The sequence below is a fragment of the Diceros bicornis genome, chromosome 3 (assembly GCF_020826845.1).
Source record: "Diceros bicornis minor isolate mBicDic1 chromosome 3, mDicBic1.mat.cur, whole genome shotgun sequence".
Classification (NCBI taxonomy): domain Eukaryota; kingdom Metazoa; phylum Chordata; class Mammalia; order Perissodactyla; family Rhinocerotidae; genus Diceros; species Diceros bicornis.
Window position 1 is genome coordinate 15,910,202 of NC_080742.1, and position 12,373 is coordinate 15,922,574.

At 42.7% G+C, this 12,373-nt stretch overlaps 1 protein-coding gene across 1 annotated transcript in view; it reads right to left on the reverse strand.

Annotated features, from left to right (window-relative positions):
- The window catches only part of MAGI2 (membrane associated guanylate kinase, WW and PDZ domain containing 2), a 989,343-nt gene that overhangs the window by 114,352 nt on the left and 862,618 nt on the right, over positions 1–12,373 (reverse strand). The window contains exon 15 of the mRNA XM_058524198.1: positions 10,862–11,110. Coding sequence (XP_058380181.1) covers positions 10,862–11,110 — 249 coding nt within the window. The remainder of the gene's footprint in view (positions 1–10,861; positions 11,111–12,373) is intronic.

The window sequence follows — 12,373 nt, forward strand, 5'->3', positions numbered from 1 at the left end:
ATATGAACTTAGGTACCTGGAGGCCTGCTTTAAAGCTTGGGATCATATACATCGACTGGAGCTGAGACCTAAGCCTGCCAGCCTCCTCTCAGCCACACAGCACCAGGGAGCCTCAATATCAGTGGCTAACTTGATGCTATAGACTGAATGCTTGCGTCTTCCCCAAATTCATATGCTGAAACCGATTTCCCAACATGGAGATATTTAGAAGTGGGGTCTTCAGGTCATGAAGGTGGAGTTCTCAAAAACGGGATTAGTGTGTCCGTATAAGACAGACCCCAGAGAGCTCCTCTGCCCCTTCCACCATGTGAGGGCACAGTGAGAAGATGGTCGTCTATGAAACAGGAAGCTGGTTCTCTCCAAATGCTGAAGCAAGGCCAGTGCCTTGATCATGGACTTCCCAGCCTCCAGAACTGTGAGAAATAAATTTCTGTTGTTTACAAGCCGCCAGTCTATGGTATTCTGTTATAGAAGTTTGAACGGATTAAGACACTTGGCCACCAGGTTTTATTGTATTTTAATTTCATCAAGTGCCTACAGGAATGTGAGCTATTTTTCATCTTGCTGTTCATCTAGCAATTCTAAAAAGCATTTGAATGAAGATTTCTAAGTCGGAATATTCTTCTGCCTCATATTATCTCAACCGCTCTGTGCCAGAAAACCATAGGGCAAAACCTTTTAAACTATGTGCTCCTCCTTGCTTACTGGAAGACCCTCCTCCCATGATGAATCCATAAATATACATCTTTATGATGAACAGCCTCTGAACAGAAAGCTTTGGGCACTTCACCCTTGAAAGCAGATGGGTTCTTTAGGTGCCTAACATCTCTGTGATGTTGTGATGCCTAACTTAGAGAAATAAGATCTGGAAGAGACCAGACTGGAAAATGAAAATGCCAATAGCAGGCCCCACTATTTAGTTAATGTACTTTGGCTCTGTATACACTTCAGGAACGCCTAGTGATCATCACTCAGAAAAGGCCGACTGATTAAACTCTAGAAATGATACTAACCAAATACTGGCAATAGTTTGGCTGGGAACAAACCCAGCTTAAATTACAAAATTATTGGTGGTCAAATGAACAAGTAAAAAGAGCTTTTCCCAGGATTTGGTGAGAAAGGAAGGAGTTTGGGTAGAGGTATTCCCTGAGTCCTTCGTGAATGCTGGGGCTTGAAGAGAAATGCTATTTATCCCAGTCCAAATGGGAAAAATATCCCCTTATAACGCTCCTTCAACATAGCCGAAAAATGGTGATAAATAACAGTACTGTGTTCACTTAACAACAAGCTTTTAAAATGGTTGTATATGTGGAACCAGCTTTTCTTATGTGGTTGATTGTTAGGAAAAAAGAAGAAAAATAAAATCACAGAGAATTTAATCCAACATGAGGTCCTGAATAGATTATAAAGAAAAAGTGTCTTCTGCAAAAGTGACCTGCAGGTGCGGAATTCGGTTGAACCCCATGGGAGAGTGATGGGCATTTTCCACTGGTAGAGGGTGATCCTGTACATGGAGTCTGGGCTTTCTTTGCAGTCACAATCTCCCCGTACTTTCTAGTGAATAACAAGATGCCGCAGGACATAAGCCCAGAGGAAACAGCCACTGAGCACCCATTTACGAGCTCTCAAGACAATGAAATAGCTGAAGGTAAGAAGACGCCACACATCCACCTTCTGCTGCTGTCTGGAGTGTCTTTGAACACAATAATAAAAATCCTCCTGAAAAATGATTCTCTAGTGGGGAAAACTTATGATTTATGAGCTCCACTCAAACAATAAGAAAAATGGTCTAGAATTTAAAAAAAATGCACTGTGAGCACTCACAGATGTTTTGATAGGTTGCATTGCTCCTCTTCTTGAGAATAAATAAAAATGATGATGCTTCTTTGTGGACTTACTCTTACAATTTAATGATCTGTAAATTTGTTAGTGCTAAGAGAGTGAAATGTTGCCATTCATCTTTCCATTTTACTTAATAGAAGCTTCAATGTTCAGATATCAGAGTACTCAGAGTTTGATGCAAAATCTTTTTTTGTTTGCTTGTCTGCTTACTGGTAGGACCCAGACAGCCAGGCAATTTGGACCCAATTTGGGAACAAAACTAGTCAAGTTCAGGATTGAAAAAGTGAAATTTAATCACAGGGTCCTGTTTCTCCTGGTTTTAGCTGGGTATGATCCTATAAAGAAGTAATGCGATTCAGAAGCTGTTCACTGAAATAGGTTGCTTTGTTAATGAGGATTGTGAAATGAATAAATGATCTGAAGTAATACTTTTTTTTAACGAGCTTGGGATGCCATCCAAACCTTCCTGTTTAGGACGCTATAATTATTGCTGAGGTGGTGCTCACACAGATGGATGGCGATTCCAGGAATAGTCAGTGCTGGGAGGAGGTGAATCAGAGAGCACACTGGGCTGGCAGCCTGGCCCTTCAGAGGACAAGGGCTTTGCAACCCAGATGCTTACAACAAGAGGGGCCGCCCAGAGGCACAGAGATGGCTCCCCCATGCCTGATTTCTTAGAGGGCACTCTCATCTAAGACTTCACCAGGCCCTGGGCTGGTGACTGAATCATTTACTCAGGCTGAGAACAACTGATGGGAAATCTGTATTCTGGGACATTGCTTCAGTTCCACTTTATTATAGTGCAATTTCTCTTGCTGGGCAAGGACCGTTTTGGGACAGTTCCTTCCCCTAACTGATCCTCTGCTGCTTTGCTCATTCTCAGAGACATGTCTTGCTGCCTTGGAGGGATGGAACAGCTAGGTTTAGGTGCAGGGAAAGCTAGAGCAGAGAACAGTCACACTTCACTTTGGTGAAGATAGTGCTTGATCACTACATGAGAATCAAATCCAACCCGACCAACACGAATTAACATGACAAATTCTTGAAAAGCACGCTACCTGGAACTGGGAAGGATTCAAAGAAATATCATTATTTCTTGCTCTTAAGGAACTTAAAATTTATTGAGGGGAAGCAAAACATAAACACATGAAAAGTAAAAAGACAATAATAGATAGTAAAAATAGACATAATAGAAGGGAAGTCATGGATCAGTAAGCAAGGGGTTTACACACAAGAATTCCATACAAGAATTAGAGAAAACACTTGAGGGAGAAGGGTGAGGGGTCAGGCAGAGTCTTCTTAAGAGATTAAGAGATCTTTGAGCTACTTGTGAGAGACGTTTCCTGTTTGGGCAGTAGTCTCTATCTCATAGGGTTACTGTGAAAATTAAATACAATGTAAGATTCTTAGCATAGTACTTGGGAGAAAATTTGATAGAAGTTATTATTGGATAAGATGAGGCACTCCAAGTGGTAGCAGGCAAAACATGGGCCCTGGGACAACAAAGCAAAAGTTGTCTTCAGGGGTAACTAACCTAGTTTTGATGGAATGGAACTTGGAGGAGCTGATGGTAAAAGGTGGTTGTGTCTACATTACCTGGGTCTTGGAAGTAAGAGAGGTGTGTTTGAACTGTGCCCTGCAGATATTTGTATCAGGGATGTTATAATCAGCAATCGTTTGAGGAAGATTGGATTGCACATGGAAAGTGGCGCCTTTCTTGATGCACTTTGCATCATTAGCAGCTGCACTCCACTCCTACCCTAGCCCCAGCCACCTCATGAAGCAGAAAGTCAGTCACACCAATAGATGTGGAAAGATTGATTTGATTTAAAACATATGTACACCAGTGCAGACTATGACCACAATCTTATGTTTTTTGTAGATGCAGATTTTCCAAAAGATCATGAAGACATTTGCTTATTTTATGGTTTCCTGAATTATATCTAGAAGCCAGATATTTGGAGGGAAACTGGCTTTTTATATAGTGTCCCGCCCTCCCGCCTTTCTTCTGCTATAAAAGCTCACATTAACGGTGTGGGCAATGTTATCGTGCCTCCTGAGTGAGCTGTTATCAGCATAAAGCTCAGAGCAAAAGCTCTGTGTCGTTGAAGGATCCACAGAAGAGATTCATTTAAGGATTGAGGGAACACAACATGTTACAAAGCTGGTTAAGAACTCTGAAAGGAAACCTACTTTTGCAAACTAATGAGAAAGAGAGGAATGACATTCACTTTCTAATTCCTTTGTTCGACTGCATGGGTAAGACTTAAGTAACTTTCCAGCAGTGCCTTTTGTGGATGGAGCATTGATAGGTCAAAGTTTACAATGATTTACTGAAGGTCAAGGTCCCAGCATCAGCACCAATGGCACTAATGATCTGTGTTTTTAAGGTGATCTGTGAACAAATTTTAACAAGGAGGTTTGAAGAAAATCCACTGCCACAACCCAAACAACAACATGTAAGGTGAGGCACTCATTGGTCGCTGATATTCGGAGGTTTCACTTTAGGGCAGGCCTTTGTAACCACAGGCCACTCAGAGGACTGTGCTGGGTTCCAGGCGTGCCGAGACCTTTTCCTCATTGCCTCCTGAGTAGGGGAGGGTGAGGTTCGGGGGTGGAGACCCCTGAGGAGGTTGCCTTTTGCCTCCAGCAGCCTCCTTCCTTTCTTTCAGTGTGTCATACAAGTGTGATTGTTTTACAATGTGCTGTGAAGTGAAAAGGGAGCAGAACACCGCCTTACATTTTTTTAAAAGGCGAGCTGCTTTAGTGTATTTAAGTGCTTGTTTCAGATCATTTCTTGGCAGATGTTGAGAAGGACAAAAGAATTGAAAGTGTTAGGAGCAACTTTCAAAAACATAATCAAACATGGAAGTTATAAGCTTTAAAATAGCTTAAGCCAACGAAAAATATGATCCAGGCCTCCAATCTACCCAAGGCTTTTCACACACAGACAAAACTAACCTACTACCTCATTTTCCATGCCGATTCATGGCATTATATAATTTAGAGCTGGAAGAGGCTGTAAAGACCGTCTTCACTTATATTTTAGACGAGGAAGGGGCAGAGAAAGACCCTTAGCTTGCTCAAGGGACACAGTGGTTAGTGGATAAGCTGGAGTGAGCTCCGGCTTGTTGTCTGATGCACTTTTCATTGGTGTTAATCTCCTCGTATTAGGGCAAGACTATAGGAACCCTGGCTTTGGTTTTAATTTGTACCTCCCCTAGGTTCAAATGACTACTCACTGGCTGCATGGTTGGTGCGGTGAGTTTTGGTGGGAAAAATCCTAACCTGCTTCACTGCTTGTTCAGTTTTATTTCATCCTTTTCAGGGAACTACGCTTAAAAATGTCATAAAACATCTGTTAGCTAAGCTTTTGAATCCCTAGGATAACTGTTAAACTCCAGAGCCTATGGACATCATCAAGGACTGTGAGCAAGTCGCCAGGGTGTTTTACCAAAGATGACTAACTCCATCCTAGAACACAGAATTGCAGTGGGCCTTAGGGAGAGTCAGCGATGCTAAGTCTGTACTCCAACTGGTGCCAGAGAAAGCACACATGTGGAAACCAAGATTTTCAGCACAAGTACAGAGCTGAAAGATTGTCAAGAAGCCAGGAGCATGCCGACCAGTGATGTGCTGCTTCATTTGTTTTCCCCTCTCTTTTGGCTCTTCCATAGGCCAAGAGTGGCTTGAAGAGTGTGCAGAGGCTTCTGAAGTACAAGGTAAGGCCAACGATGAATGGCCAAGGGGGTGTGGGGGAAGGGGCTCCCGGCCCACTGACTCTCTTCCTAGGGTGGGGACTCTGGCCTGCTGAGGGGGTTCCCTGAGGGCCCCAGTCCTCACCAGCTGCCCAGATTGCCTGCAGCGGCGTCTGCCTGTCACCTAGCACTTTGGACAGGTAAGAGCCCCCTCACTCAACACACACATCTGGAATCATCACCAAATCCTCCTCCCATCCTCAGTCTCCATCCGGTCATCTTGCTTCTCTCCTCACTTACCCCAATATTTGGTGCCCGCTTCACACTCACCCTCCTCCAGAAAGGCCCAGCCCGATTCTGTAGCTCCTGAGGCCACACCCCCACCCCCACAGAAAACTGAGTCAACACTGTTTGGACAATACTAATGAAGGAAGGAAGGGGTGACGTGATGGTTCCCCTACTGTTGACTGCTTACATTGCTGCTATGGCTGCTGTCCTGATTATGTTCTACCTCAGCTTGCTAAGGGCCTGCATCTAAGTTTGTAAATTCCCACAATAGGCTGTCAGCCTCCACCACTGATGTTCAATCTGCCCATGTACATCTACCCCATAAATTCCAACATAGCCTGCCTCACAAATTATAGAAAAGCAGGAGACTAAAGGTCATTTTTATTTCATCATTTGTGCCAAAGCCCTTCTTGGGAACCTCTGGTGCAAAAGCAGGTTTAGGGGTAGTGAGCAGGAAGGACAGGTTACAGCTCTGCAATAAAACCTGGAAGTCAGGACTCAGACTTTGAGCTGGGGTGGCCCAAAGACCAAGCTGGCAACCCCACTGCACATGGCCATGGGGCCATTGCTATAGAGCAAGCATCTGATCCACCCTGAGTCAGAAGGCTACCTGAGTCTTCTTTATCCTGTGTATACAGACACAGTTAGCCAATGGCAGCAAATGCCTTGAACTTCACAAAAATACCAAAGTTTCCAGTTTCGGAGAAGCTTCTGACATTATGTCCGACTTTCTGTGTTTATCAATAAAATGGCAATGAACATCTTTGTATATAAATCTTTGTTTGAATCTTTTAAAGACTTTTAAATGCAATTGCCTATTACAGTTCACTCTTAACCGAGGCTCTGGTCTGGAAACCACTTTGTTTTCCCTTGGGTCCAATTTTACAGTCTGAAAAAAATACTTAATATTTTGGATAATGGGACAAAAATGCTCAGGAAGCTTGCTTATTTTCACTTTAAATCAAGAAAGATATTCCTGCACTCAGATAGAAGGCTTCTAAGTTCTGTTTCCTCCCAAGCAATAGTTGGCCTCCTGGGTCACCGGCTTTGGAAGGAAGCAGTATGCTCCTTAGTTACATTAATTGATGTAAAAATTTGTTTTCTTTGTTTCTGGGGAAATAATATTTTGAAAAAAAAAAAGTGAGGCTTTGGTAAAGAGCCCTACTGAATGCCAGGCAATAATAAGCCAGAAACTTCCAAGTTTTCAATTGGTTAAACCTCTGGCATTCTTGGCAAAGTTGTTGCCTGGGCTGAGGAAGCTGTGGAAGGTAATTCTTTATCTGTAGGGTGGAGAGGTTTACATGTGGGGTCTCCATCTCTCCTCTTTTCTCTGATATATGCAATAGAGACATAATGTTTGCAGTGAGGTTCTAAAAGACAGCCTTGAGTCTGAATTTTGGTGTTTTCCATGACTTTTCTAGGTTATTGGCTAGTGAATTCTGGAGAGACTTCCAGCCTGAAGCCTCAGCAAAGGCACACTCAGCTGGACTGGTGTGGTGGCTACTGCTCTAACTGCCCCCACCACTGACCCAGGCTGCAGGGGGTGGGTGGTGGGGAAGATGGGGCTCCCAGAAGGTCAGCACGTGGGAAGCGGGTGCTGGGCCTCAGAGATGCTCATTTGCCCCCCATTAGCTGCTCTGGGAGAGTGGGGGGCTCAGACTAATGGGTGACTGAACTGACAGCCAGTGTGAACTCTGCACTATCTGAGAAGAGTGAGCTGATAGAATGGAAAGATCATTCCTAGTAGAGATGGTAGTCTAGGTAGCAACAATGACAAATTTAATGCTTACTCTGAGCTAGTGCTGTTCTAATTTATTTAATTCTCATAACAACCCCACGATATAGGTATTAAAAGTATCTTCTCTTTACAGCCAAGGAAACTGAGGCCCAAAGAGGTCACAACTCCTCAAGGTCACACAGCTAGTAAACGATGGAGCCAGGTTTCAAATCCAGGCAGTATGATTGTAGCATCTGGACTGTTAACCACACCACTCCCTCATCTAAAGGTGACGGTGCCCCTACCAAAGGCATAACAGCGCTCTGTCTGCCAACGAAAAGGCCTGAGCAGCCAAGAGAAAACCACGAATGTGTTCAAGATCCTTGGGCTCGGGTAAGGCATGAAGAGAAAAATGACACAAGCCCTGGGAATGGCTGTGACTCTGGAGGACCTGAGAGTATCTCCCCGTCTCACAGAGCCCAAGAACCCTTGATACTCTGATGACGGAGATGTGGCACAGGATGGCTCTTAACCACTCATGAGGCACTTAGCATTTCTCTTCAGAATTAGAGCTCATAATTATTACAGAAGTTAAGCACGAAACAGCATCAAGTCCAGGAACCTTTTAGGTGTATGTTGCAAATTATATACTATAAACGCTACAGGCCGTCGCTGTACTAGCTGCTCTTTCCACAGAACATGGGGGCAACCTGTGTTCCAAACTCCTAAAACTGAAAAGAAATGAATACATGAAAAAAGAAACCAGGAACCATCATGAACTCTAGAATATACTTCCACTCTCTAGGGTGATGTAAAATATAGTAGTCCCTTTTATCCTCGGGGGATACGTTTTAAGACCTCAGTGGATGCCTGAAACCACGGATAGTATGAACCCCACATACACCACGTCTTTTCCTCTAAGCACTTATCAAGCACTGTGGCCGTAATGTTTGCAGTTTGAGGTGTGACAGCAAAACTAGCACGAATTTTTTTCCTTCTTCACAATTTCATGGATGGAAGATTCGTTCTTACCGTAGATCTTAGCAACCTCAGCATATGATTTTTTTTCTTTCCTTATTAAGTTGAGAACTTTCACCTTTTCACCTAAAGAAAGCACTTTATGGCTTCTATTTCAGTTTTCTAAAATGCCAGCATCACTACTCTTGTGCTTTGGGGCCATTATTAAGTAAAGTAAGGGTTACTTGAACACAAGCTCTGCGATACCTCGTCAATTGATCTGATAACTGAGATGGTTACTAAGAGACTAGAGGGTGGGCAGGTAGCACATACGGGTGTGAATACGCTGAACAAACGGATGATTCATGTTTTGGGCAGGTCAGTAAGAGATTTCATCATGCTACTCAGAATGGTGCACAATTTAAAACTTACAAATTATTTCCGGAATTTTCCATTTAATATTTTTGGACCATGGTTGGCCACAGGTAACTGAAACCGTGGAAAGGAAACCACGGATAAGAGGGGACCAATGTAATACCATTTGGAAAATGGTAAAATTATTCTTTTGAGGTCAGTCTAATGTCTCTTGGTAGGAAGAAAGATTCACATGTTAATTGTCAGCATTTGCACCTGTTGTTTTCCAAATATACCTATATATGGATTTTATTTGTAATAAGCATTTGTGGTTTCCTTATGTAGGAAGTGCATGTGTGTACACACATACACCTTTTCCTATACATTTAGCAATAATGCTGTCACACTTTAAATAAAGCTGGGACCTTAAATACATGCTCAACACTTTCATTGTGGTAGTACACTTTTTATTTTTATTTCAGTCCTTTTAGTATGCTGCCCCAATAAACAATCTGAATGACTAGAATAGCTACAAAAACTGTCTTTGAATATCCTCTCCAAGTGTAAATTATTGGAAGGCTGTTTATATAATTCATGAAAATCTTTAGTCTTGCGTCCCTTAATCTTGGTGAATCCATCGTACTGACAGAATCCTGCTTTTACTTTATGCTTAAAGATTGGATTTATTTCTTCAGCTTATCATGAAGAAAAACTGTACTTTCAGATGTACGTAATTTAGCTTCTGCACATATTCACCAAGGTTTAAAGCTTCTGTAGTTTTCATTCTTGAATTTGTCAAAGCTAAATAGGGCAATTCTCTCCATTGAGTTCTGGTGGTGTTTTGATAACATTAACTTTATCATGAACAGTTCTTATGCATTCTCAATCATTTGATTTCTTGAGTAATGTTTGATACCTCCCATGTGCTGGAAACAACCATAATTTATAAGAATTTTAGGACCACAACATGAGTCAATTATTTTTTCTCTTAATGCTCTCTATTGTGGTGTTTCTATCCACAACATTTTGGGCTAAACCACTGCAATGTGAAAAAGAAAAAGTTGCCTCTTCTGTCCTACTGCTTGCTGGCTGCTGAGTGACTTCTGGAATAGTGTTGCCGAAAGCAAAACCGCCAAGGAACCTGAGACTACAAAGATGACTGATTGGAAGAGAAACATGACCTCTGACGTCACCTGTTGTACAGACTTATAGAACCTAAGATTTGGAGGAACTCCAGAAGCGGAAGTCATCCACTTCTCCCCCTACCCACCGCCACTACCTCAGGGGAAGGCACAGTATCTCTGGACTCACAGGGCTGTTTTAATGGCCTCCTCTGTCTCGTGCTTCCATTCTTGCCCTTTTCCCTCTGATTTCATTTTCTATAAGCAGCTGGACTCATCTTTTAAAGATATTAGTTGGATTTCTGTCCACTGTTTAAAATGCTCCAGTGGTTCCCATGGACTTAGACTACAATCCAGACTTCTTCCCACCAGCGTATGAGGCCCTGCATGCCCAGGCTCCTGCCTAGTTGTAAGTCTGGGTCTCATGCTGCTCTCCCTTGCTCACTATTCCACAGCCACCCTGGGCTTCTGTGTATTTCCTGAATGCTGAGCTCCTTCCCATCTTAAGGCTTCTGCCTGGACTGCTTTCCCCCAGATCCTTTGAATGTCTGGTTTCATTCTATCAAACAGGAGTGCCCCACACATCAACACTCCCACATCACTCTGTTTTATTTTCTTCCCAGTTTAAAAAGAATGAAGAGCTTTTATGGGAGTTATGGGTTTGGGGGGGGCATTAGTTGTGGTCTTGCATTTTTCCTGAGCCAAAGGTCAACAGCATTTGGCTAATCAGTGTTAAGGAAGCCTTATTTATGTCCACACCCTGTGACTTTCAGGCTCTGCAGTATGTCTACAACAGTCCTCTGATCTGCTTGTCCAGTATCCCTACCAACAGAACAAATAAAAACAAGACCTTTGACTCAAAGGCAGATGAAGCGGTCACTTACTTATAGTGGATCCAGACTCAGGCCTGTTCAGGGAGCTGATGATGACAAAGCCAAAGCCTTCATTCTCTTTGCGGTGAATGACCACATCGCTGGTCTGCAGGCTGTGGGAGGCAAAGCCTTCGGGGGGAGAGGCGTTGCTACCGGGGGCAGCGTGGTTGCTGTTGGTGTAGGTTGCGTAGTCACTGCGTGGAGAGCTGTGGTGGGTTGATACGGAGCCTGGACTTCTCCCGTTTTCTGGGCAGGGCTCCCCTGGAATATACATAGTACACAGGCACTCGGTTATTTAACAAGGGTCTTGTTGAGTGCCTCCTGTGTACTGGGCACTATTCTAGACCCTGACATTGTCACAAGACTGGTTGACTGGCGTCCATTCCTCCCAGACGTGCAGAGCATTTGAAGGCCTACATACCTGGCTATGGAGCCCCCCACACCTTGACTCCATTCCACACTTCACAGCAAACACAAGTAAAACCTCTCATTAATTCCCTCTGTGCTACTACTTGTTTGTATCTTCCTCTCGTTTAGACTGTAAACCCCAGGACATTGCTTAGTCTTAGAAATCAAGCTTCTTAGTTGCATAATAATAATTGATCGAGGAAAATCAAGAAACAAGTGGACAGAATCTTAAACTGTACTGTGATTGGAATTCCTTAAAGAACTTGTAAAAGGTATGCATCTTCAAGGTCCACCCATGGGAAGTTATTTCAGTAGATATAGAGAAAATTGGGCACAGGAATCTGGATGAGGTTTCAGGTCATACTTTGAGAAATGCTGCTGTAGAGGTATTGTAAGTGGGGCTAACAGACAAGGGATGCCCATGTAAAGTGACCTATCATGATTTTACTAAAGAGCTACGGTTTTATTTAATTTTGTAATATTCTGTTATCCTATCCTATCTGTCAATTCACTTCGTGTAGGTGGGACACATACTTCTTAAAGTAGTCTGCTCACTCTGGGATTCAATCCAACAGTGACATCAGGCTAAGGAATGATGAATTTTGAATCTCTAAGGGAGGTGTTGGGGCCTTGCTCATTTACATACCATATTATTACAAATACACTCTATTATCAACCAGACAACCAAACTAATACTTCCATGAGAAAGCAAGCATACTTACAGGGAGAAATGATACAAAGTTGGCAGCCAAGAGAAGCTAGGTTTTAAAATAAAAATTGATCTGTCATCCAGAAAGAATTTTGTCATTTTAATTTAACACCTAGGTTTTCGTATTCTTATTCAAAGAACTGAAGTGGGCACCTAGAATACTGTAATTAGAAATAGCACTGTTTCATCCCCATCTTACAATTTCATTAGTGTACTCAAAATATGTTTATGGAACAGAGGAATAATAAGATGGAAAGTAATCACAATTAATGATTCCTTTTTGAGTCTCTAGATATGGCCTCCTATTTAGAACTCTGGAAGGTGTCTTGTGTGGCAAGTTAGAAATAATTAGCAAACGTTCCAATGAAGTCTCTTAACTTTATAAGCTGCAATTCCATTCTGCAATG